Source organism: Manis pentadactyla, chromosome 5 (genome assembly GCF_030020395.1).
Source record: "Manis pentadactyla isolate mManPen7 chromosome 5, mManPen7.hap1, whole genome shotgun sequence".
In the NCBI taxonomy this organism is placed as follows: domain Eukaryota; kingdom Metazoa; phylum Chordata; class Mammalia; order Pholidota; family Manidae; genus Manis; species Manis pentadactyla.
In genome coordinates, this window is record NC_080023.1 from 141,453,934 (window position 1) to 141,481,567 (window position 27,634).

Below are 27,634 nucleotides of genomic sequence, written 5' to 3' on the forward strand. Positions count from 1 at the left end.
GGGAATGGAAGTAGATTAAACAATATCATATAATTGTCCTGTCATTTAAATACAAAGCAGAGATAAACTCTAGCAAAGAAAGTCAGTGACCTTCTAGATTATCCTATGGGAAAATCCAAGGCACTCTGAAATTCACATTTGTCTTTCTTTTTAGCATTGCTGGCCTGTGTCAGAAGCTGAAGCAACTACTCCAGATCTAGACCAGAAACTGACTTGAGATTTCTTATCTCTGGATTTCAAATTTTATCAACAAAATTATTGTAGTTCCTTCCATCATCTTAAAATACTTTCATTAGCTATGGCAGCAAGAGCAGAAATAGAAAGCAACAAAGGCCCTAGAACTTCTGAAGGAACAACTTAAGTCAAAAATGAGAAATCATTTCGTTCCCATCCTCCCACTCCATCTAATTTTATCACCCAAAAAAAAAAAAAAAAAATACCCACAATACCAAGGAAGGAATCACAAACTGTAACAAATACCAAGGAAAAAATGACAAATGAGCAAAGATCTTGCTGGTGACAACTTAGAGCTTGAGAAGGCAACTTCAGTGTAAAAATGAATCAGCTTTTCCTATTATTCATACAGTAATTTTGAATGCCAAAGTTGAATTACAAAAAAGAAAAAACAAAACAAAACAAGCAGGGAAGATTAAAAATGAAAGGAGGTTAATGCAAGTGGAAAAAAAAATTAAGACTTTTATCTTTAAATGTAGGTCAAACACTGAAATCCTCTACCAAGATTTAATTCTGAGGACCAGTCCTACCTTTTAGTCATGCTACACCCTTAATCCAGTCAGCTGACCCATGATTGGGACCCCCCCTTTCTGTTGTGCCCACAGAAAATCCTGGCCTGGCCCTGCATGGGATGCTTCAGTAATAGGCAAGGTCTAACTTTTATTTAATACTTTGTCAGACATAGACACAGGCACCAACTCAATGGGTAATCATGACCTCAGGTTCTAGTAAAACAGACAGGTGTTCAAATTCTGCCTCTTCATGTGACCTCAGACAGGCTATGCAAGTGGTTGCCTGAAAGAGAGTGGCCAGGGGGATTACAAAATGGTAAAACAAAGTTTGGGAAGATGATGCAAATGTTATCCTGATCGTGGTGATGGGTTTCACTAGTATATACATGTAAAACACATCAAATTGTACCCTTTAAATATGTACACTTAACTGTATGGCAGTTACACGTCAATAAAGCTGTCTAAAAAAAAAAAACACACATCCTCCTGGCCTGTTATATTGTATATAGACTGCCCTGTTTTCTAAATGGGTGCATGTCCTGTAAAGTCATTGAACTGAAATAACTTTCCCTTTGTAATTTGCATGCACGAACAAAACCTTAATAAACCAAAAATGTAATTATAATGATAGTTAAATAATGTGTCACAGGCACTGTTTTAAGCACTTTCTTACATTAACATATCTAACTCTAACATCACACCTACTTTACAGATGAAAAACTGAAGCACAGAGGGTTAAGTAATCTGCTTAAGGGTACAGAGATGGCAAGTGGAGGAGCTAGAATTTGAACCCAGGGAATCTGGCTCTAGGTTTCACTTCCTTATCTAGCAGCTGTGTTCTGCTGGTGCACACAATAGAAGATGCAGTATGTGAAAATCAGAAGCAATAAATATTCACTTATAAAATACTTTCCTCATATTCACAGAATATAAGAATTCACTACATTTTGTAACATTTATGTGAGACTAAATAAAAAAACAACAGGACCTTTATTCTTCTTTTCCCAACAGATGAAGGAAGGAGAGAGAAAGGATGGACAACTTGCTTAGAACATTGAACAAATAAATAGCAAATTGATCAGTCACTGGGAAGCTGGTTTACCACATTCCCAGTTCAATTCTCTCCCTGCCTTCAAATTCCTACTTATTAAAAGTAAAACAGTAAGGGAGAGAAAAATCTAACACACAGCAACATGGAAAATGTAAAAGTCACTAGCTATTCTTTCAAATACCTTACTGCTCTTGATTTCCATCCAGAGTCTAAACCTCTGCTGATATTAGCCTGAAGTCTTTTTTTAAACACCTCCCCCAGGTGACTAGCCAAGGCTGAGAGCTCCTGAGATAAAAGAGATTTAGAGTTCTCATTAAAATAAAACAGAGGAAAGCAAGGTGCTACAAAAGCTTTAGTAAATCAGTAAATCATGGCCCAAAGTTTTCCAAGTCATTACTGAACTGTTGAACAAATGCAGGCTTCTGAGTTCAACTTTTAATAAACCAAATGTGAAATTGTGAAATGTGAAATGTGAAACTGAAGAGTATGTGAAAATGTGAAATGTGAAATTGAAGAGTATGCACCCAGGTATTGTCATAATAGAAATTACATTAACAATATATACCAGAGTAAAAGAATCTCTTCAACTTTTTAGAAAGCTAAACTAGCATCTTAACATTAAGTGGATGGCCTAACAAAGAAAAACATGACTTACGTCCACTGCATTTAAAACATGATATAAATGGACAATAAACTGTGAACTGCTTAAGAAGCACAGGTTGAAAACAGACTATGTTTAGAGTTCATACCCTAAATTAGCACTCCTTGAACTTTAAGGTGTAATTCCTAGGGAAGATTTTGATTTAATGAGTCTTGGGGATGGGGTCTGAGACTGTTTTCTAACAAGCTCTCAGGTGTTGATGCTGCAGGCGGGGAGACCCCACTTTGAGTAGCAAAGCCCTAAGTAAAATTAGACAATTCGCCTACAAATACGCTTATGTCTAGGACCCAAGAAGTAAATGTCAATGCTTTATTCCTACTCAAGGAAAGAAACAAGGACGGGGAAGAAGAGGAAGGAGCAAGTGAATACTCTTTGCTAGAGTCCAGCATTTCTAAGAACCATAGAATATTGTTACTTGCCCCAACCTAGTAGCTGTCAAGGTGATAGAATCTAAATTCCAAGAGGTACAGGTTTTTTAGTTTACTGCAGAATTCTTAAAGCCTAGCACATTAGGTACTCAGTAAATGCACTTAGTGAATGTATGAATGGCAAGAATGTACAAACAGCCTCTATTTCTGCCACAACCCAAAAATATCTGGGAAGGGGACTGTTTGTACATATGTTTGCGGACAACCATAAGTTTGATACAAATACCTTGGCCCACTCCTTGCACTCCATTTTGTCTTTTAAAAAACTTCCATACCAACACTTCCACTTAAAAACTCACGCTACCTGCACCCTTATGCTTTAACAACTTCTTAGCTTTTTGATAACAATTAAGAGATGGAAGGACAAGGGGAAAGATTCGAAAAGGCTCAAAAATCAGAGAAAACAAAAAAAGCCATAGAGGGAGAGATGGGCAAACAGTTCAGTTTAAGCGAAGGAGCGAGCATCTTAGGCTGTCAGGAGTTGCATGTTCTTACCTATGACGGTGGCGGGGTTTGGTTTCGGGCTTTTATTTGTTTTGTTACTGTCCAGGGTAGGGTCACTGGTGCAGTAGTACTTGGCTGTGGAAATTTCAGACTTAGAGAAGCAGCCGACTCTCAACCCACCTTCAAAATGTACGGGTATTCGCGCTTCGATCTTTTTTTCCCCTTCCCAGGGTCTCCCCGCGCGTAAGCAAAAACTGTCGTCACCCAAACGCAAGATGATCTGAGCAGCCTCACTGTTGGCTTGAAGCCACACCAGGATTTAAGATGGAGGCGAAATCACTAACCAAGGATATGGAAAGCTCGAGCAATCTGCCCAAAAGAAAAATGACCTCCACTCACGATATCGCCGCTTTCAAGGAGCGCCCAAAACAAAAATGGCGACAGAGGGTGAGTGTAATGCGGCTTCCAACAGTGAATATGATTGGCAGATAACGAATCAAGGTTCTCCACTGTGCTGGACCGCGGAGATGACAGAAAAAGAAAGCGTATTTGTGTGATGCAGAGTGCTTCCTGATACAGGAAAATAGCACAAAAATGGGAAGATTCTTCTGAATCTTCTATAGGGAAGATTATGGAAAAGACAGGTTGGAAAGAAAAAGTGGCTTTCACAATGCCGGATAAACTTTAGCCATAAACATAACTTCCTCCATAATTATTTTGAATGGTACAAAAGAGTAAAGGTTTGTCCTCGAACTAAAAAGCAGGATGGGGAGACAGCGTGGAAAATTCCTCATTTGTGCAGAACCGAAGTTAGAAGCCTTCCTGCCTCCCCGTAAGTTCCCGAAGGTTGAAGATAAACTTTGAGGCGACCAGCTCGTACTGCGCATGTCCGCTTCCCAGCCCGATCCAGAGACGTGATGTCTGGCAATGCCTGTTCTCCTCGTTTTCCAGGCAGCCGTAAAAAAAGGCGGGCATTGGCGACGGAACCGCAGAATCAGGAGCTTTTGTAATTGGTCAAGCCAGGCGGCGAGCTGCAGGGCACCACTGACTACTTTTTCATTCATTCAATAAGTGCCTCTTAAGCACGCGCCACAAGGCAGTTACTGTACCCTAACAAGTCCATTTGAGTTATTTAAAATATTCATCTTGAACAATTGGCGGAAAGTGGCGCTGAATAAACTCCGCCCCCTGTTCTTTATGGTCCGTGCCACAGCTTTCTTGGCTGAGATTTCACTAAAACCCGGAGGAGCGGATTACGAGCTGGGCGCGGGCCACCCGCGAAGCTGCGCATGCTCGGTCTCCCAGCGCCCGGCGCGGATTACGGAGACTTAGGTGACGGTTGCGGGAGTCTCGGCCTCTGGGCCCTGCTAGTGGCGCCGGCCCAAGGAGGCTCTGCGGCTGGTGGGCAGGTGAGAGCGCCGGAACCTCAGGTGGAAAAACCAGCTTTCTGCCCAGCCAGAGAGAAAAAGGGGCTTGTAGGTGCCCTCCTCCTCGCTCTCAGAAAGGTGACTTGTGTCCTCACAGAAGGGTATTTGGGGGCGGAGACGAGGAGGAGTCTGGCTCCTTATAAAGCTAAAGACCTATCTTTAAAATAGCTATAGGCCGTAAGTACTCTCTGGTGGAAGGAGTGTAGATCGCGAGGAGGTAGGTGTTCCAGCATTGTGGGTAGAGTTCCAGGTGTGGACCTTCCTCACTGTCCCACCTGCACGGCCGCACCGGGAACCGGATGGAAACGGCGTTAGAGTGGAAGCACCGACTGCACCTGCGCAGCCACCTTCCGGGTGGAATCTGGGCCCGGCCGCTCACTCCTAGACTGGGAGAGGTCACTGTATGCCTGTGTGTGTCTGGGAGGCGAGAGCCACCCTCTGACGTGGAACGGGACGTCAGAACTGTTGTACAGCACTGCGTTGCCAACGGTGGGAAAGCAGAAGCCGACTCACGGGTCCTTCGAGGTTATGGGGATGGAAATTCTTTTGAGGTGGAGGAGACCGCCTGAGGTCACGCTCATCAACCTCTCAAGTGGGACCATGCCCAAATCCTGTTACCATTTCAGAGGTTGTCAGTTCTGGCAGTTTCTTTCATTAATATCGACAATTTGTATTTATGTTCATATACATAGGTATATAGATAAGTGACAGTACTGAGTTAGCATATGTAGTAGCAACCAAAAGGCATGGTTCTTGACCACATGGAGCTTATATTCTAAGGATGGGAGAAGAAACAATAAGTACACTGAGAAATGTACAGTTTCCAAGTTGTGCTAGGTTGGTTTCCTGGAAAACAGACTCTGGGGAGATTTGTGGACAGGACATTAATTAGAAAAGACTTTTTAGATCTTACCAAGGAAGAAAGGAAACAGGATTGGGTGGATAGAAAAAGTTGAGTTGGAATGCAGTCCCAAAGAAGGGCTCCTCCACCAGTCCCTTGGGAACTCTGGTGCTGGGGTGGCCCTCCAAAGTTGTCCCAAGTTGGAGGGAAGGGCCAGGCCTTTATACTCCTGCAATAATCAGTCATTGGATGCCTGTTGCTCTGGAAAGGGCATCCCTCTTCACTAACAGCCAAGGGCTGTCTCAGCGCCCCCAGGAGCTGGGAAAATAAGTCTTTCTTAAGGGAGATAATCGCAGCATTCACCACAGAGGTAGCACTTTGAAGGTACTAGATGTGTAGAGAATAGTGGGGGTGGGAGAGGGAAGAAATTGGATTGGGTGCTCAGAGAAAGGCCCTATGAGTAGGTGACATCTGAACTAAATGCTGAAGCACTAGAATAAGCCACCCTACGTAGGACAAAGGGAGCAAGACTCTCCACTTTCTGCTAGGACTGAGAATATAGTGAAGTAAACAAATGGCTGCTACCTTCTGATATTGTGGGTGGCACTTACCAGTGTTTCTAGATATTGACCCCTGCTGTAACTAAAGATAGAGTAAGTGAAACTGGATTGAGACTAATTCAGAGGAAGACAGGAGAGATTGCCTAGTTCAGTTTTAGTCCACATGGCAAAAGCTTTTAATCTATACAGTATTTCTTTTACACTGATACAGCATTTAGTCATGTTTTATGAGGGTTGTACCTTTCTCTTCTCAAGCTTGTATTCTCTTTGAGGACCTTATTCATCCTGGTAATCCCACTCCACCCCTGACTCCCAGCCTAATGTCTTGCTGGCACCTAATAAACACTAAACATTTGAATAAAATTAATCTCACATATTTGGAGTGAAAATTGGTAAACCCTAAGTGATGTATAAGTACTGTAGCTATGACTGTATTGGGTTTGTCTTTACAATATTCTCCAGTTTTTTAAGTTATAACCAAATATTATATGAAATACTAGATGATAATATATAATTGCTTTGGTCAAACAAATCTCCAGAAATGCCTGTTTTTTTATGTGGTTTGTATTGAAAATAATGCACTAATGCACTTCCAATAATAATAATAACAGCTGCCATGTACTGAGCATTTCCCACATACTAAACACTTTACTAAACAATACATAGATATATATGTAGTAATCTTTGTAATGTAGCCCCATATTACAGATTATGAAATTAAGGCAAAAGATAAGTAATTTGCCCAAGATCATAACTAATTTGTGACGGTTGTTATAGTTTGATTCTCATTGTTACTGAAAGCCTTTGCTTTTAAGTTACCAACAACATTTCTGAAAATGTGTCCAAGTCTTGTCAAACTAGGAATCTCAAATTTAGTCACTTGGCAACTCTAACTTCATTAACTGTTGAGAAACAAATATGAAACTATTCACTCTGTCTTTGCAGCTTTGCTCTGTCCCTGAGTTTTCCTGGCTTTCACCGTAAGAGCTTGACTGTAACATCCTGGAATCTGATTACAGAGCCACCCTCTAATCAAAATAGCCTCATAGTCCTCAGAAACTCTTTCATTAGAATCTAGGTATTTATATTCACATCTAAAGTAACTGAAACTGCCCAGAGAAGCAGGCCTCCTTTATGAGGACCACTTCCCTTAGTCTAGGCAGCCATTCTAGACCTGTCCTGTTCTTGCTGTTGCAGGTTGACTCCAGTAATGTATTTTTCCTTTTGAAATCATCAAAATAAGTAAGCTATAATCAACAAGTCCAGACTAAGTGACAGATACTGTGCTAACTGCACAAAAACCTTGCAACATGGAAGTCGTCATTATTCTCATTTGATGGGTGATGGAACCAAGGTATAGTGGAATTAAGTGAAGTGCCTCATTCAAGGCCACACAGCCAGTTGTGAAGTTATAAAGGTGGGGATGGAAAGCCCAGGCAGTGGGATTCCACAGCTCTTCCCCTTAATCACTAGGTAACCTGGGTTCTCTCCCAAATGATTTACTGTGCTTTACCTTCTGAAAACTGGTGGTCTGGAATTAGATCCTGGTGGGCTTTTTACACTGTACTAAGAAATTTAGATTTCATCTTCCAGTCAACAGTATTAGTAAAGGCTGCTAGTACAGTAGAAACACTACCAGACTTATGTATTTTAGCAACATGGCTATATTAAGAATGTGGAGTAAATTTAGTAGGAAGTAAACTGAAACAGTGGTTCTCAAACTTTAGCTTCAGAATTACCTAGAGAATTGGTTGAAACACAGATTACTTTTTAGACCCCCACCCTAGAGTTTCAGATTCAATAGGTCAAGGGTGACCCAAGAACTTGCCCTTCTGTTAAGTTCCCAGTTGTCCTGATGCTGCTGGTGAGGGGACCACACATAGAGAACCACAGGATTGGAAGCAAGGAGGTCATGTGAAGTAAAGAGGGTCTAGACTGTGAGTGTGGGAGGGTTATATCTTAAGTGATGTCATGTCAAAATGGCAGGACTGGATGACTGACTGAAGGAGGAGGATAAGGAAATGGGCAGAGTCCACTACATCCAGAATTCTGAATTGAATGGCATAGTAGTTACATGGGGTTTTTTATTTTTAATTCTGAACAGGAAATAGAGGTGGAACAATTGGGGAGGGAAGGAGGATTTCATTTTTATATGAGATAAGATTGAGACTGTCCATGGGTACAGTTAGGTAAAGGTGAATAAGAGCGGTTTGATACATGGGTCTAAGGTGGAGATAAAGATGCAAGAGTCATTAGTGGGTGTATTATAATAGAAGCTTTGGATGTGACTGAGACCATCTAGGAAATGAACACAGGGAGAAGACAACCAACAGGTCTTGGATAAGGGTGAGTAAGGAGACTTTGAAAAAGGAAAGACTGGAGTCCCAAGTACTTAAAGGAGTTCCTGAAACACATCAGAATGTGTCAGAGAGCTCAAGCAAGGAGAGCGATGATTGATCTTTATAGTTAGAGCAGTTTCCATGGAGAACAGAACAAAAGCAGATTACTTGAGTTCACCTGTGCAAATGGGAAGTAACTAGAAGAAGATCGATTATTTGAAAGGAACCAGATTGTGTAGGAAGGGAGACTGGTGAAGGGCAGTTGCTTTAGGGAATTTGTTTTTCATTCTTTGGAGAAAAATGATCAGACTATGCAGAAAACAAAGACTCATTATTAGGTGGGAGGTGGGAGATAGAAGAGATGGATAGTGCAGTTAGAACCCTGAATACACAGTAGAAAGAGACAGCAGAGAAGGATGGTAAGATGAGACCTGAGATGGATAGGACTTTACATGTGGGGACAGGAGCTTGAAACTAATACCCAATAGCCACAGTTGACTCTGGCCTATAGGTTATCTTCAGAAACAAAGGTGAAAAGTAAATTGAAGTCTCAAAAATGATGAAAACAGAAATCAACCCCTTAGGGAGTCAAAGCTGACCAGGGTACATAAAGTCACAGCTGTACGGCCCAATTTCTGCACATTTAGTCTGGAACGTCTCACTATCTGCATTATACCCGTTCCTCTTCCCCACCAAGCTCAGCATAAAATGGCAGCCAGGTTTAAAAGCTGAGAGGTGATGAAAGATTCTCAGACAACTCTATGAACTTTATAAACTCTAAACAACACTACAACCTTTCTGATAAGCCTCAGCCTGCCAGGAAGCTGATTTGCTCTTGTTCAATAGCCCCTAATCACTCATTCACATTTTAAACTGCCAACAGTTAGTAAAACTCTAATATAAAACTTTTGATGCTTTTACTATATTATTTATTTATAAATATATTGAATTCATGACGGTTGGTGGGGAGGTGGGGGCAGGGGGAGCAGGTAACAAAGACCATAAAACACTTAGCACATAACTGTTGACAGTCACTGTACTCTGACTACTCAGGAACCACTCCTGACAAGGCTGTGCTGGATGTAGGTCAAGCTGACCTTGAATGATGGGGTGGGGATGGTAGGATTTTGCTTAGAATTTCATGTATGATTAGTTCATCAAGAAATGACAGTAGTGTTTTGGGTATGTGTGTTTTTACAAGATGAACAGCTCAGCAAAACTTACTTTTAGATGATGTCAGAAAAGAAGAAAAAAGGAAACTTTCTTTCTCACACCAATCAGTTGAATAGGCATGAAGATAATATGCAATCCGTTGTAATGTGTATACAAAAATGCCAAAATCTGAGTTGCTGTATTAAAAATTGAGGCTAAAAAGAACTATTTTCAGCATAGGAATTGGAATTTAGGCATGGAGAATTCAAATACCTAACACCAACATTGTCATTGTAAAAGAACAGCCAGTATACTTCATCAAAAACACAATCAGAAGACCTGTGTTAATTGTTTAACATTCTGTTTGATGTCCTCATGATTAAGTTACATTGGGTGGTAGTTTTTAAAAATTACTATTTTTTCAAATACTGTAAGTAGAACAGCAATGAAGACATATAAAAAAAAGTCTGTACTTTACACTGTGTCCAAAACACCAGCAGATGGCGCCCAGCAAGCCCAATAGCCAAAATGACACACTTTGCATAGAGTTTGTCTTGCATACAGGCTGTAAAAGGCCTAATTGAGAAACTTGGTGGTTTTAATTGATAAGATGCTTCGTAAAAAGAAGAAATAATCTGGTAGCTAGAGCCTGGCTCTTGAGGATTTTCTAGGAAGCTTAATTGCCTTTTTGCCCTTTCACCTTACTGTCCACTTCCATCACCAAGAAATCTTCATTTAGCTTGGAATGTAACAGGTTGTAGTAGGCCTGTCAGAGGCCTTAGTGGTAGAAATTGAAGAGATAATAAATTGGGCAGAGGGAAAGTTAGTTGTTCTAGACACAGTAATGCCTTAATGTTAAAGGGTGTTTGTGATCTGAATTATCTTTCTCAGTGTTTTCCTTTCTTGGCCTTTATATTTATATGTACTCCAGAAGACTACAACATTTTATTGAGGTGGAAAGATAGCAAGCTTCTCCCTGTTTTGCTTATTAATCTCTCACTATTCATTCTGTACTAAGAACTAAGCTGAAGAAAATGGACTAAAATTAGCCCAGCTAATCTCAACTATTAGTAGATCACAGATGTGTTCAGAGGATATAGACTCGTTCGTCCTCTGATTTTGGAAAAGTTGCGCAAGACCACTGTGAACCTCTCATGCGCTGAGATAAGTTGCACTTACTTCACTAGCATAGCTGACCTCAGTGACTCTCATGAGTGTGCGCTGTGCACTCGGAGTGTTCTTCTCATCCATCATCATGCACTGAAAATTCTGATGGACTATTGACAAAGCTGGGTCACTGATTCTTGACTTTTGAGAATTGCTAACTGGAACACCAATATTTTTAGGCTCTAGAATCTAAGCTGAGTGCCACAATTAACTGACAATAGTCCTGGAATCAATCACGTAGTGTTTCCTTATAAAGTAGTCTCACAAAATTGCTATGAAAACAAAACAAGAAGAAAATATGAAACCTTTTGAATAATGTAAGGTATATATTTTGAAAGGAGAGTATCCCAAAACATAATGTATGTTAAGATTGCCTTTAAATGTTTCTAAAACTTAACAAAAGGCATTTTAGTGACTAAATAAATACGATTTGACCTGAACTACAATTTACTAATTTCTTTTCCTTCCATCTTTCTAGGAGTCTCATACCTTCTGTTCTGTCTGTTTAGGAGTGTGTTTAAAGAAGATTCACAAAAGGTAAGAAAAAGGCAGTGACAGGTACATTAACAGGGGAGTGAGGAGGGGGGAAAATCATCCTACTGTCATTTCTGTTGTTTTACTCTAAGTAAACTTGAAAAGTTCAATGAATGAAAAAAAAGCACTAATATTTCAGTGACAAGCCTGTTATTGCTCATAAAATCAGGTCATTTTAAGCACATTTGTGTTTCAGACTCTGGAATCTCTGGTGTCCATGAAATAGTTACACCACTTGGGATGACTTGCCAAGTGTTTTTGAAGGAATGACCTTCACAAAAGACATTGTGTTTCCAAATTGGATCTCCCAGTATCCCTGCTGCTCAGCACCATAACTTTCATAAAAGTCAAGGTTTTAAAAACCTTGTAAGTTCATTTGAAAAATTTAGGTGTTAAAAAATCTAGTAATTCTTTATGTTACCCTGGGAAACAGCATTTAGAAGCTAAGAGTAGAGGCTCTGGAGTATTTACAAGAATATTTATTGTCAGGATATTTAGCAATAAAGCACTGAAAAAAATCTCATCTCTATCAGGGATCTGTCAAATTAGGATATCTTCATATAATCAAAAACTATACAGCTATTTAAAATATGGAGATATATGTTCTTGGGGAGAGAAAAGACTATAAAACAGCATGCACATTGTCAAGTTTTTGTTAAAACCAAAAAGATGACATTTTTACCTTTTCCTTATTTTACATATTCTAACTTTAAAAATTAAGCCTATATTTATATTAGAAATGAGCAGTGTTTTGAGTTTTCATTTTGAAAAATTCCCACAGAACAATTGAGAAGAAAAAAAGTATCAAATCAAAATTGTATCCCCAAAATACATTTGATTTGATTGTACTTAAAAGCTCCTCAGGAGTATATGAATAAAATAAGGAACACATTACCTCACTAACTACCACATCAAAAGTCAAATTTTAAATCTGTGTTGTCTTTTTCTTTAAATTAGCAATGAGCCTTATTTAGTGAAACCTAGCATGTCTGGGAAGTTGGTTATTTAGGCAATAGAATACATGTAATGTGCTGGAAAGCCATTAAGTGAAAGAAGCATTATGCTGTTTTAAAAGAGTACCAATTCCACCTTGCTTGGTGGGGATGGACTCATATATGGGGTGATACTCTGTGTTTTTATACAGGTTTAAGTGTGAAGACTCTAAATTTACTTTGTAAAGTAAAAGGCCCTATCATCCTGACCGTAGTCATTTTCCAGTACTCTCAAAAGACAACAGAGGTGCCACTGTGAACAGTTACCTGCCTCTCACCCCCATTAGCCAAACTGGTATATGAGATAAAGAGAACTTGAGGAAATAGGGTTCTGTAGCATTAAAGCAATTAATCATGAAGTCAGTCCTCAGCATTTACTAATCAGGAAGTGCTGTTACTGGGCCTCAGTGATATTTTGGCAAACAATGAGTGTTAAGTCAAAGTAGATAACTAATTTTCAGGTTTAACTAGACTTAAATCTAGAAAAAGATGCATAGACCCTTCAGTTATCTGAATGGAAAAGAATAATAAATACACTAAAAATAAAATGGAGTGCCCAAAGACAAATGGAGTTCTACCTTGCTTGGTGGGGATGGACTCATATATGGGGTGATACTCAGTGTTTTTATACAGATTAAGTGTGGAGACTCTAAATTTACTTTGTAAAGTAAAAGGCCCTATCATCCAGACCCTAGTCATTTTCCAGTCCTCTCAAAAGGACCTTAATCCATAGATAGCCCAAAGATTCATTAAGTGTAGGTAACTGATTTGATGCAAATCTGAGATTCCTCGAAGAAGGGTCACAGAACATCACACTACATGCTATGTCTACGTGGAGAGAATATTCTCTACAACACCTTCCCAAGCATTGCTGTTACAGATTATAGTTTAATATATTCTAAATTCTAGTTAGTGAGTTACTTATCCCAACTTGATTTTTGTATCCTTTATCCTAATGATTCTATAAGCTGTTTTCCTAAAAATTTATAATTCAGGAAAAAGCTGACAAATACTGAATTATGTTAGCGACGATGGAGAAGTAAACAGTGAATAGCAGAGATACCATGTATTAAAAGTAATGTGACTTGATTACCTCATGGTGAGAGTGACAGAGGTGATAAAGTCACCTTAACTTTGAGGAATAGACATGAGTAACAGTATCTCCTAAAGCTTTCATTGAAGACACTTTGTGGACAAAAATGCCCTGTTGTCCGTCAGTTACAAGCCAGCTGACTTTGGTGCAGCCTCTGTCCATCCTTCCCTCTATGTTCTTAACTATAGTTCTTCCTTCATTGCTCCAGATGACCTAGTGCCTCTCCCAAGTGTTTTATTACATCCTCAAATCTCAAATCTCCAAAGGCTTTGCACATTGGGCTTCACAATTAAAAGCAGTCATGATGCAGTTCTGTAATTGACTTTGTCCAAAGATAGAACATAAGCATGGTGACAAAGGTATGATCTCTGAAGGTAGCAGAACTGAATGGGATGCAAAAGCACTTTAGAAAAGGGAAAGGCCACAAAATGATTTCTGTTACCAGGTAGACCATGTTTTCTCCATTTAGTAGTTTAAGTTTAGCAACAGAGTCCTTATAAAATGTGAAGTTGGAGATTGGAGAGAAATGGTTTCTAATGCTGGGAACAATATATATATATATATAGGCATAATTCTTAAGTCTTCTGTTTAATAATATAGTGACAGTTCAGGTATTTCATTAGTACTGTATTTTAAACTTATAAAGGAAGGAATAAGTAAGAATTCTATTTAGATTTTTTTTCTTATGACATTCATACAAAATTAATGTGGGAATGTAAACTGGTACAGCCATTATGGAAAACACTGAAGTTTCCTCAAAAAATTGAAAATAGAACTATCATACAGTCCACCAATTCCACTTCTGAGTATTTACCTGAAGAAAATAAAAACACAAATTTGAAAAGATAAATGCACCCCTATGTTTTATTGCAGCATTATGTACAATAGCCAAGATGTAGAAGCAACCTAAGCGTCCATCAATACATGGATAAAGGATAAGTGTTACATATATACAATGGACTATTACTCAGCCATAAGAAAAGAACTTGTGACAACATAGATGGGCCTATACGCTGTTAGGCTAAGTGAAGTAAATTAGAGGCAGATACCAAGTGATTTCACTTGGATGTGGAACCTAAAAAAACAAAACAAATGAACAAATAAACAAACCAGAAACAGACACATAAATAACAGAGAACAAACTGGTGATTGCCAGAAGGGTAAGGGTGGAAGGACAGGCAAAATAGGTGAAAGGGATTAAGAGGTATAAGCTTCCAGTTATAAAATAAATAACAGAAGGATGAAAGGTACAGGAGAGGGAATACAGTCAGTAATAGTGTAATAATTTGTTGGGGTGACAGGTGGTAACTACACTTAATGGTGAGCATTTTGTAAACATATAAATGTCAAATCACTGTGTTCTATACTTGAAACTATTATGTACAACTAAAAAAAATGTAAGAGATTTCATGATACTGAAACTCATACATATGCAGTTGAACCTAATTCTTAGCGTGTCCCTTAGATGATAGAGCAGTCCTTATTGTCTGTGCTCAGAAAGGAATTTGGAAAGTGGGTCCATTCGTATCATCACAAGTCTGTAAACTAATCACTAAAACTTAATAGTGTCTCTTAAGTAAAAAAGTATAAGGAGTTTTTAGAGGTTGTACAGACTCAAGTTCCCAAACCAACAGATCATCAGAAACAGAGGCCCACTTTCCAAATCAAAGATAGAGGGGGGGAAAAATCTATTTTTAATACTAATTAGCTTTGTCACTCTGGCAAATTACTCACCACAGTTTCTTCATGTAAACTGGGTTGACAGTAACCCCTGTGGGTAGAGTTATTAGTGATAAGGATAAATACTCCAAAATGTAGTGGTTCCAAACAAATGTGCAAATGGCAATAATTCATCCTAATTCGTAGATTCCAAGCCATAATTTGTTTGCTACAATTGGAATACATGTATGACTGTCCCAATCTCTGTTGAAACAGTATCACATCTGTCAGAATGCAAAATCTAAATTCTTACCACATATTTAAGGATTCACACTTGATTCTTCTGTTAAGATTGTTACTAAATGTAATTTTTTTTAAATCTTAACTTCACTGGGGCTCAGAGAAATTATAATTCATTATGTAAAGAAAACTATATCCATGCATGAGTATTTCCAAAGATTTGTAGCTTTCCTAGCAGGAAATGTTGTTCCTTTATAATTTTTGACTAAAAGTTTATATTGCTTTATAAGTTTCCCAAGCCTGATTTACTGCTATCTCTTTGAGCCTACAACATGCCTCCTTTTGTGAGTCAACATTGCAATATATTGTAACTAAAAATGTTTAACAGTCAGCTTTTATTAGAGTACATATATGTTCTCTTTGTGGTGGTTTATAGATGTCGTTTGAGGGAGTTTTTGTTTCTTAACCACTGACCTTCTCTTAGGTGCTCTGACAGTGAAGTACTATGAGCTTTCAGACCTTCTGGAGAGACTACAAAGTTCTGGTTGTTATGGTACCTTTAGTTGGGCTCATACATTTGGGATGGCACAGAATCAAAAGCAGCCCTGTTTTCCAGATACCTAATAAGGATGATGGTTCTGAGCCAGATAGTCTGGCACCTGCAAGTCCTCAGAAGAAACACATTCAAGGGAAATAGCAGGCTTGCAGTCTTTAGGTAAGTTTGATTTAATCTGGTCAACCAATTGCTGTGTTCCAACAATGAGAAATGTGATCTTTAAAAATAAGGAGCAAGAAAAAGCCTAAGTTTGCAAGTTCCTTATTGTTTTCATTATGGCCCACTAGCAAAGTACTGTTCTACAGGTGCTTCTGGGAAAGTTGGTTCCACAGAGAGCTTTGCCTCTTGTCTGACAGAGTTACTTGGATGGAAAGAGGAAGGGCAGTTAGTCCACTACTTGTCCTGTCCTTTCTCCTGGCATGTCACCAGGAGCCTGAATGTGTCTGACCGAGCAGTTGTCTCCCTGCTATTCTGGAACATACGAAAATCTGTAACCTGCAAAAGGTTCTTTTCTTTATTATTCTCTGTTTTTTCCAAGACAAATAAAACTCTGTAATCATTCCTGAGTATCTAGTATTTTAGCTTCAAAATAATTTGTTACTTTTGAGAATCTCTGAAATAATATAGTTACATAGTTCAGGTCTGTTAGTCCCTTACCTGTAATTCCAAAATCCAAGAAGTTTTAAAATCCAAAAGGTGTTGTCATAACTCCTTTGGTAACAAAACTTGATCTTCGCTGACATGAGGTAGTTTGCGGTTTTTATTCCACTTAATATGAATATTTCACTTCACTGCAGAAGTACTGTGTTTGATTATAAGTATCAGACTATGCTATAATTGTGTTAATTATGGGTATTAAACACTACATTTGATTATGGATGTTATAATGTATATTTTATTTTTAAAATCCAAGAATTCATAATTATGAATTATGAAACTCATCTGGCCTCAGAAAACTGTAGCCCTATAAGTTGTGAAGCATTTTCTGTCTTAATATACTTTTTTGACCTTCTAGTGAGTAATAAATGTGCTTTTAATTTTGGCATAAGGTAGGTCAATTTAGGGTTCTGCCCCTTGTAAAAGGAAGACTTCAGTAAGATTTTCTGCATTTTTAAGAGGACTGTGATTTTGACTAGTGATAAAATTTATTTTAAGTCTAGATTTTATTTTTAAATCTTCATAAGGAGACAGGGAGGAGCATGATTTAAAGTATTAGATAATTTTTAATATAAAAAGCCAGACAATAAAATATTAGAAGCTTAACAGCTTAAAAATAACCTTAAGATACTGTGTGTAACATTTCTATTTATAGGGGGAGTTTTAGTGGACATGAGCAGGGGGTTTAAGAGTTTGTTGGTTGGTTTTTATATTTGAGCTCTTTCAGACTGTAATGAGGTCACTGTGTGTGTGTGTGTGTGTGTGTGTGTGTGTGTGTGTGTGTGTGTGTGTAGTACTTATGACATTTTTTCCTTTAATTCTTGTTTGTCATAAGGATCTGGAGGCCTGGTGTAGCCAAACTTTGGAGAAAAAATAGTAGTTTTCTCCTTGTGCAAAAAGAAATAAAAAGAAAATTAAGGTATTCCTAGAGGAAACTTAATTGAGAAAAAAAACGTATCTCCTCTAAAACTTAAGTTACATATAGTAAGAGATTTTAGATGCCAGTGCTATTAAAGTTAGAATTTTTAGAGGCCAGTACTGCCAGTCAGGCAAGCAGAAACAGGTATTAAAACAGACTTTGAGCAAATGTTAAAACCAGATTTAGAGTGAGTTAAACTGATTCCTGACAGTTGAAGTACATCAAAAGAATGTGTTGTATTTCTCCTTTATTTAAAATTTTTATTTTTATTATGGAAAACTGCAAACACACCCCAAAATGGAGAGAGGGTACTATATTCAGCTCTCTAATATCCATCACCCAACTTTAACATGGACCAACATTTTGCCAATCTTCTTTTATCTATCCTTCCTTCCTCCCCTTCTTTTAAAATTGCTGGAATATTTTAAAGTGAATCTCAAGCTTTAGTATGTGTCTTTAACAATATTGGTAAACACACACAACGAACATGCATTATCACACTGCAAAATTAATGGTAACTCCATACTACCATTGGATACCCAGAGCCATGTTCGTATTTCCAGATTTGTCTTAAAAAAAATGAATCTCCTTTTATAGGTACTTTATTGGAACTGGGATCCAAACAAGGCCCACTAATTGTGTTTGGTAGATACGTCTTTTCAACTATTACATTTCCCCTCTCAGACTGCTTTTTTTTAATTTCCCACATTCTGAATTTTGTTGATTTGAGTCCTCATTTTTTCATTTAATAAATTTCTTTCTCTCCCATATTTCCTGCAATCTGGTGGTTAGATCTGTAGGCTTGCTTTGATTTGGTTCCCTTTTTTTGAACAAGAATACTTCACATATGATGCTGTGGTGTACATCCTGGGGAATCACACTGTTTCCCATGTAATGTCGGATCTGCTTTCTGTATTGCTGATTATAGTGAGTTATCAGTCTGATCTCTTCATTATAAAATCTACTGATGATCATTGCTCTAATGTAGGAATTGGCAAACTGTTTCTGTTAATGACCAGATAGGCTTTGCAGACCATACAGTCTCTATTCCAGCCACTTCACTTTCTGTTGCAGCACAGAAGTATTCACACACAAAATGTGAGTGCAAGCCAATAAAACTTTATTTTACAGTAATAAGCAGTGGACTGGGTATAATATAGCCCATGGACTGTAATTTGCCAACCCCTGTGACAGTCTAATCCATTATTCATTAGGGGCTGCAAAATGATGATGCTCAAATACTTTGTATCATTCCTTCTCCATTTATTAGCTGGAACAACTTTCCCTCACAAACTATTCACTCACCCTCAAAATGCATTTTTGAAGGAAGAGCAAGATGCTCTTATTTCCCTGTCAGCAATGAGGGTTTTTGTTTTTAATGACTATAGGAATTCATGGGTTTGTATATATTTTAATGATCTCAATCTTACTGGCAATATTATTTTTAAGGTTCAAACTGTCCCTTTTGGCTTGACTAGTGTGTGACTTTTTTCCTGTGCCCTTTAATATGTCCCAAGTAGTCTTTGATAACATTATGTATGACTTTTTGGCAGAAAAAGTGCCCAGCTCATCTTGTATATTTCTTGCCTCAGACCTAGAATCATCCATTTCCAAGGAATCCTGATTCCTTTTAGAAAATTTTATTAATTTATATTTCTTTAAATTATATTTTACAGTGTATATCTGAATTTAGAATACAGTCATGTAAGTTTAATTATTATTTAATTAAGTTATCCATCACTGCAAAAAGCCCATATGTCAGGCCAGTGTATCTAGAAATAGTCAAGACCATTCATGTGATGGTAGCTTTTGGATCTATGGATCACATTGTTAGGAAGAAGAAAGAGTCTTAACAGAGCTGAACTGACATTTCTGAACCTATTCTATAAGCCAGCCCAGTGTATTGCTTCATTGCTCTTCTTTCAGTTATACCTTATTTTGTCTGGATCTAAACTTCTGACCACAAGTCAGCAAATTTTGACATCCTAAAAATGATTTGAGGGTGACCAACACTGTCAATGATTTCTTCCTTTCCCATTTTATGGAGATGTTAACCAAAAGCTGTTGTTACTGGTCTTACTACCACAAGACCAAGGTTTCAACTTGGCAGTCCACTTTTGAAAAGTTGCATGTCCCTAGTATGTATTGAAAAATTACTTTTAATTAGAAAAATCATTTTATTGATCACAGTTTCTGTTGTGATTTATGGTTTGTGTTGTGTTTTTGTAACTTGCAAATTAACATCCAGACATCACTTCACTAAGAATTCATCTAAATGTATTTCACACATGTAAAATATGCCACAGAATCTAAAATAACCATTAAAATAACATTTAGGTATATTGAATATTCATGGCATAAATAAACAGAATGTTTCCCTCCTCATGCTATTAAAAAAAGGTGACTAGCTTTATCAGTCACAGGAAGAAAGCTGGCTGTCATTGCCTCCACTTTATTTGGGCCCTGTTGCCATGGTTACCACCATTTAACTCAATTGGCAGGAGTGGTAACCAAAATCCCATTTCAAGTAACATTCCTTCATTCTCTTCACCTCCTCTTAGCATATCTTCACATCACCTTTTCTGTCTGAATCAGACTGTGCCATAGTCTACTTCAGGTCATACTTTCATTGGGGTAGTCTAATTAGTGTTGTTTAAGCCAAATGATGTCTAAGTGGTTAGCATAGTTAGCATATTCCTGAAAATAACTAATAATTGGCTGAACCTTCACCTTCACTGTGCCAAGCCTCAGCAAATAAGGTCCATGACCTGAGATTTTTATTCTCTCCACACATTATTAAAGTGTCAGATTTTATGCCTCAAGGCACACTGTTTACAACCTTGTTAAGGAAACTCGTACAATTGCTAGTACACTGAGTGCACGATAACATTTTATGGTATTTAGGCTCTTTGAGATTGAATTGCAGTTCAGATCCTATTTTTCTCTCTGTCATCCAGCACATTCCCTGTGTTTTATATTTTTTATTATTCATCCAAAGATTAGTTGCAAGATCATCAGAACTGAAAATCATTGATAGATAGGGTACAACTACAGAAAATTAGCTTGGACTGTAACCAAACACTTCAAAAGTGTGGTTTATTCCTTGGTACAATGTGTTGTGCAGATTTACACAGCTTTAGACTGTACATTAGAGAGTGTCTGCAGTAGGAATACAGTTATCTTGTTTTCATAATTATTTACAAGCAGGATTTGATGTAAATGCATTCAGACCTAAGGTTTCCAAGCAAGCCAAAGTTATGGAAAAAACAGAATTGAATCTTGATGTAAGAGAATAAAAACATTTGGCCTTTTTTTTTAAGATTCAGAGACCATCTTCTATGACTTTTATAATGTAGTACTTCTCTTCCATATCATATTCAAATAACTGTACCACAGACTTTCCAGCTGCATTGCTGTGTATTCCACAATCATTGAAATAGCAGCACTTTTTCTTGTAGGGCTTCACTGAAGAATAAAGGAATAAATGTTTAGTCTAAGTTGATTTGCATTTCTCATTTGGTGAAGGCTTGTGCCAGTTGGTAGCTGCTTTTTCTCACAAAGGTTCAAAGCATGAAAATATTAAACTACAATCTATAAAATGTCTTGAAATTAGTTCTCTAAAATGTTTTATTTTTATTTCTTACAGAAAGAAGCATCTTTGAATCTGAGCTTGCTAATTGAAAGAAAAGATGAAAAACACCAGCTGGATTAGAAAGAACTGGCTTCTTGTAGCTGGGATTTCCTTCATAGGGGTCCACCTTGGAACATACTTCATGCAGAGGGCTGCAAAACAATCTGTAAAATCTCAATCTAGAAACAAACAAGAGAATATTGAAGAATGAAGTAAAATAAGTATTTGGAATTACTAATGTAACATCAAATCACTACATGCTGATTTAGTTTCATAAACATGGAACCATTTAATTTTATAGTAATAGTACCACATATCCCGATTTTCATTCCTTCAGAATAATTTTTTTAATGTCAAAACCCATGACATTGCAAAAAACAGAAAAATATGGTTAACAAAATAAAAGCTGTCTTCAGTTACCATCTGAACTAAGATGTCTCGTTTAGAAGCTAAGAAGCCATCGTTGTGTAAAAGTGAACCACTAACAAGTGAGCAAGTCAGGGCCACACTTCCTGTCCTGAAAGGACTCTTGATGTCATGCTACGGCCCTTCAGGGAGGCTGAAACAGCTGCACAACGGCCTTGGCGGCTCTGTATGCACAACCTCACAGTCGGCAGCCCTGCTGGCTAACCTTCCTGTCACCCACCCCATTCTGAAGATCCTGACAACTTCCGTGAGGAATCACGTATCATGCTTCAGCGACTGTGGCTTATTCACAGCCATTCTTTGCTGCACCCTGATTGAAAATGAGCAGAGAGTGGGCCTGACACCTACCACTGTTATTAAATTAAATAAGCATCTTTTGAGCCTCTGTACCAGTTACCTCAAGTCCGAGGTCTGTGGTTGTCGGATTCCAGTGGACTTTAGTAGGACGCAGATCCTCCATTGTTTGGTGCATAGCATAGTAAGAAGTAAACCTGCCTGTATGCTCACCAGAAAGGAAATAGACCACATCAGTGCTTTGATTCTGAGAGCCTTTTTGCTTACAATTCCCGAAAACACCAAAGAGCACCTCATTTTAGGAAAGAGTTTAATTGTGCCTTTAAAAGGGCAGAGTGTTACAGACTCTACTGTATTACCTGGAATACTTATTGAAATGTCAGGTGTTCAGTTGATGAAGATACTACCTATCACAAAGCCAGATGCCCTCAAGGTGGCACTCTTCTGTACATCGTTATCTGGAGATCTGTCTGATACTGGAGAAGGAAGTGTTTTGGTCAGTCCTGGGGTTTCTCTTGAAAATGCAGCCCTGGATCAGTTGCTTAACCTAGGAAGGCAGCTAGTTAGTGATAATGTAGATCTCATCTTGTGCCAAAAAGTTATTCACCCATCTTTGAAACAGTTTCTCAGTGTGCATCGTGTTATTGCCATAGACAGAGTTGGGGCAGCTCTGATGGAACCCCTGAGTAAAATGACAGGTAAAAAGCATTTTCAAGTTTTTTCCCCTTACAGTCAATAAATCACACTTTTTTTGAGCAGAGATATTCTTGGTGTGTGTCACGTGTTAACATCCTGAAAAATTTTAGAAGCTGCCAGCCTCACAACATGTATCATCTGGCAGCAAGGGTGGTTTCTGAAAAAGATATCCTATTATTCACTTATTAAAATTTGAGTGATTATAGCTATTTCTTTGTATTTCCAGCCCCAACATGTACTGGAGAGTCTTATACTCTAAAACTATTAACCACCCCCCGGAAATACCTTACAGACTGTTGAGAAGTCTGCCTCATAATCATAGAAGGTCTATCATATTTTACATAAAATTCTTCTACATGAGTTTTACAAAGCCCTTTAATCACATTATATTCAGAAGGTAGTTTTGTATTCCCTTCACTTTTGTAACTCCAGCAAACTACTGTACTATGCATAAATAGTGGGTTCCTAATTAGGGGTGTATGTGTATGTACTGGGCTTATCTTTTATTTGTAATGCTGACAGTAGGCCTCGTCTGCAGTAGGTGTTCTAAAATGTTTGGTGAATTGACCAATATATTTAGTAACATGCAGAATTATAGTAGGCAAGAAATTCACTGTATTTCACAAACTAAGCAAATTAAGACTAGATATAAGGTTGATATTCACCTATTAGAGCCAAAGTAAAATGGCAAGCTGAAGAGTCCCTCATCTGAGCCACTTGTCAATATCCCTTTAACTGCATTGACAACCTATCAGTCATTTCATTCTGACTGATTGCAATGTTTAAGTTAAAGTTCACTATTTTTGGTCTTATTATAAATCATCAAAAGTAGTAGTATGTATGCCAGTGTTGAATACCTAATATCTTTGGGTTATTGCCCTACCTCTCTAAGCTAGTGAGTGTCAAAGTGGAAATTATTAAGAAATAATGGAAATTGTTCTCTGGAATTTGATATTGACATTGTGGGTCAGACCCAGTCCTTAACTATTTACTGGCTTTTATGAAATCAGATTATTTCAGTTGTGAATATTGGATATTACAGATTATTTAATTGATTTTTAAAATATGAAGCATTTTGCTGTAGACACAGTATTATAAGTGGGCACTGGATTTCCACACCAGCCACATTGGTTTATTTAATTGGTTTTTAAAATACGAAGCAGTTTGCAGTAGACACAATATTAAAAGTGGGCACTCAGTTTCCACACCAGCCACATTGGTTTTTATCCCATATGTGTGTAACGAGAACATATTAATTGCCAGAGCTTTAATCCTGGGGTCTTGGGAGCAGAGACCTTTTGAGATAGAAGGGAAGGGGGAAAAAACTATACCAAGCCCATGGCTTTGGTAAAGTAAGAGTAGGCAAAGTACGTTTGGGCCTAATCCACCTTCCCTGGGATATCTAGGGTTAACATTACGTCCTTTCTTCCCCTTTGAACAAAATTCCTCTTTATTGATAACCTGGGTTAAGTAGTAGGACTGCATGGGAGCTGATGTGTGTGAAACTTGTCATGGCTCACAGAGCATTTTTAACATTTTATTGTGAAGAGGACATTATGATCCCCATTTTACTCTCTCAAGGGGGAAGCCCACCCAGAAAGCTAAATAACATGAGTGACTGGCTCCACGTCCAGTGGCTGATAAACAGTAAAGCCAGATCCTCTCACCACATCCTCTGTTGCATCTACCATGCGAAATTATACAAGATGTAGGCTTTTTCCCCCTTAAATTGTTTTTTAGTTCATATTTTACATAAAATTCTTCTACATGAGTTTTACAAAGCCCTTAAATCACATTATATTCAGAAGGTAGTTTTGTATTCCCTATTCTTTGAGGCTTCAGAAGTAGAGAGGAAAGGATATTTGGATAAGTGAAATTGTTCAGTGATTATTTTCTGGATTCTAAAAAATTTTTTGAGCTCCCGGAAAATATATACAAACTTTTGTGTGCCTTTTCCAGAGAGTTTAAAGAAGTCTGTAAACCCAAGACCCAGTGCTTTATTTGTATATAATTTTAATAACAGAGTTCTACTTTTTTAGAAGATGCACTCATTATCATTTTATCCCATATTTCATGTTTAAAATTACATGCTTATAGGACTTTTATATTGGCTGGAAATAAATATAATTTTAAATGATTGCGCCATCTTTACTCATACATTTTGTGTTTTCTAAACTTTAAAAAATAGGAACACAACCTATTGGTTCTCTAGCCTCAATCTCTCCTAGTAGTTACGGAAGTGTGAAAGATTTGTGCATGGCAAAGTTTGGCTTGAAGCACTTTTTCCATCTCATTCCTAATGAAATGACTGTCTGCAGCTTGCTCCTCTGCAGCAGAAATGACACTGCCTGGAAGGAGCTGAAGGTAGGTAATGAACTTTTTTAATTCCCTGTCTAGAAGCTGAGACAAGGATTAGTCATTCAGACAGTTACTATAATGTTTTTCACATTGGTAAGCTATGTTTCCCCTCCCGTGACTTCCCTAGGTGTATTAGATAGCAAAAACAACAAAAATGAGAGAGTCACCAGCTGATTTAATTGCCTGTGGCATTCCAGTAGACTTGGAATGTGTTACCATTTATTATTTCTAGTATTTACAATCTAAAGGTCCTTGACATAAACTTTTCTTAAGAAATTAACTTGAATCACATACTCTTTGATACTAATGTATATGAATAATACACTTAGAAAATGAGTTCCCCAGTCATCCCCATCATCCATTTCTTAATAGAGGTTTTTGTTATGTACAAACAACACATGCAACTTTTATATAAGGAAAGTGATAAACCATGGTATTGGTCACAAGCGTGAAGATTCACATGTACTCAAGGATACAGCCTTGGTAAATGTTAAAGGTCTCTTTTTTTTGTGGTTGGGTTGTAGCTGTGTTACCATTTCCAAAGCAACTTGAAATAAATGCTGTAGCGTTTGTACAACTTACTTATTTAGACTGAACTACTTTCTTTAGTAGAAGTACTAGAAAACGTTGCTGACCCAGCTATTTTTGAGGCCATTTGTAAATATCAACTTAAAGAGTAAGTGTGTATGAAAAAAGATACTAATCTGGCCCATGAAAGGAAGCATCTGGCTAAAGTATTTTTCTTTAATCTCTAATCTTTATTACTCCAAAATGTATTCATCACATTATAACCTTGGCAATACAAGTCCTGTTCTTTTGCAATTAAAATCAGGCTCCTTGAGTCTTATCTAAGTTGCCTTGAGAACATAGTTATATTTCTTTGTATAGCTGACATCAATGTCTCATTCTGATAATTTGTTCCTTTTTTAGCTTGTATGTCAAACAGCACTGCACGTTTTGCAGTTAACAGTCAAGGAACCATGTGTTTTGTTGGGAGGTGGCTGTACTGAAACTCATTTGGCAGCATATATCAGACACAAGGTAGGCTAGATAGTCCTTCAGATGATCTGAATTCTCAGGAGTATTCACTGTATGAGATGGTAAGCTAAATCATAATACCATGGAGCCTTTAATGCTTCATTTCTCAGTAGTCCAAATCAGATACTGTGTTGTAAAACACTTGAAATATAAAGTAATATCTTTATCACATGACATTATTAATCCAACATTTTACCAAATGATCACTGTTGTATTGTCTGAACATTGCATATTGAAGTAAGCCCTCTGTTCATGGGAGTTGTCATATTAGAGGTCTCAACTGCTGTACAACAGTAATAACTGATATGCACAATGAAAGTGTTGAGGTTCTGCAAATATTTCAGTACCTCTGGATCTTCAAGAAAAGACTTGATTTTGAATTCATTTATTAAAGTATTCTAAGTATTATATTCTAATTTTAAAATTGGTATCCACTTTTGATATGTAGTCTGTCAAATAGAATATTTTTGACTAATCTAGGACACTCCATTTCCTGATAATTGATAAATTTAGTGTAAGTTCACCTGTTTGAAGTTAAAATTTAATGTAAATTTTGGGTTAAATTAACCTGTAACATATTATGCCTTGTACTTCATATGTTGAGGCACAACTGGGCAGTCATTCAGACAGAATCTGATGATGGGGTTTATTCTGATTCATTCATTCTAATGACATGATTGGTTGCATACATTTTTACTGTAACCTATCAGGTTAAGAGATTATATAATGGTAAGCTGACCCATATATAGCCAGTAGCATCTTGCCAAATCCCTAACTAAATTGAAAGTAAGTAATAACTCTATGAGTGGAGTTTAACCAAGTATTGTTTTTCAAAAGCATTTTTATAATACTAATTGCTCTGTGTTTCAATGGTTTTATTACTCTTTAGACTTGTAACGAACCACAAAGCATTCTCAAAGATGATGGATGTACTCAAACAGAACTTAAGCTAATTACTGAAGCCTTCTGCAGTGCGCTAGAATCTCTCGCTGGCTCTTTAGAACATGATGGAGGTGAAGTTGTCACTGACATGAAGTATGGACACCTTTGGTCAATTCAGGCAGATTCTCCCTGTGTTGCTAACTGGACAGATTTGTTTTCAAGATGTGGCTGTGGACTATACAATAGCCAGGAAGAACTCAGCTGGTCCTTCTTAAGGAGTACTCGGCATCCTTTTGCACCACAACCCTGCCTTCCACAGGAAGCTGCAAACTCAGCCAGTAACCTGAGCTTGGACTGCTTTACTGCTAAGCTTAGTGGCCTACAGGTGGCTGTGGAGACAGCCAATTTGATTTTGGATCTTTCATATGTCGTTGAAGATAAAAACTGATGTATGATAAGTTTAACTGATGCAAGATATGTTTATATTACAAAAATAAAACTAGTAAGGTGTCAATTAGGAGAAATATTGAGTGTATTTGTTCTCTCCCGAAGGCCTGTTCTGCATATTTGGATAGATGATTCATAAAATTATAGGTTTACTCATATAAGGAAAGAAAGGTATGATTCTCGAATAGAAATACCACAGAGTAATAACTATGAAACATTATTATTAAAGACATTATAGTTATCTAGGGATTCCACATAATATACCACTGTATATTCTAAATTTTTGTTGTTATTTTGACAGCATTCTAAGAAATAAAAAATTCTAATTATGCTCTGCTTTGGATATATTGATTATACATATTTTTAGTTAGTAATTATGTATCTTTAAAGTATAAA

The 27,634-nt window shown here is 37.6% G+C and overlaps 4 protein-coding genes across 7 annotated transcripts in view; 3 read left to right on the top strand and 1 right to left on the bottom strand.

Moving 5' to 3' along the window:
- Window positions 1-4,492, bottom strand: part of SLX4IP (protein) — a 220,846-nt gene extending 216,354 nt beyond the window's left edge. For all 3 annotated transcript variants that reach the window (XM_057502727.1, XM_057502726.1, XM_057502724.1), the window contains exon 1: window positions 3,382-4,492. The gene's annotated coding sequence lies outside the window, so the exon portion shown is untranslated. The remainder of the gene's footprint in view (window positions 1-3,381) is intronic.
- A 151-nt stretch (window positions 4,493-4,643) lies between these two features.
- Window positions 4,644-21,517, top strand: LOC130683857 (uncharacterized). 2 transcript variants are annotated; one of them, XM_057502729.1, is made up of 3 exons: window positions 4,644-4,739; window positions 11,295-11,353; window positions 21,113-21,517. In XM_057502729.1, exon 3 carries the CDS (start codon window positions 21,156-21,158, stop codon window positions 21,306-21,308), a length of 153 nt encoding a protein of 50 aa, XP_057358712.1. In that variant the 5' UTR covers window positions 4,644-4,739; window positions 11,295-11,353; window positions 21,113-21,155; the 3' UTR covers window positions 21,309-21,517. The 2 variants fall into 2 exon arrangements, with proteins under 2 accessions (XP_057358712.1, XP_057358713.1); XM_057502730.1 differs by lacking the exon at window positions 4,644-4,739 and adding an exon at window positions 15,951-16,049 and having other exon boundaries at window positions 11,306-11,353.
- On the top strand, window positions 15,840-16,049 carry LOC130683856 (uncharacterized). Its single transcript, XM_057502728.1, has one exon. The coding sequence runs from the start codon at window positions 15,840-15,842 to the stop codon at window positions 16,029-16,031; it is 192 nt and encodes a 63-aa protein (XP_057358711.1). The 3' UTR covers window positions 16,032-16,049.
- Window positions 21,510-27,567, top strand: MKKS (MKKS centrosomal shuttling protein). Its single transcript, XM_036876190.2, has 4 exons — window positions 21,510-22,515; window positions 24,702-24,877; window positions 25,802-25,912; window positions 26,799-27,567. The coding sequence occupies exons 1-4, from the start codon at window positions 21,531-21,533 to the stop codon at window positions 27,237-27,239; spliced, it is 1,713 nt and encodes a 570-aa protein (XP_036732085.2). The 5' UTR covers window positions 21,510-21,530; the 3' UTR covers window positions 27,240-27,567.
- The last annotated feature ends 67 nt before the right edge of the window (window positions 27,568-27,634 follow it).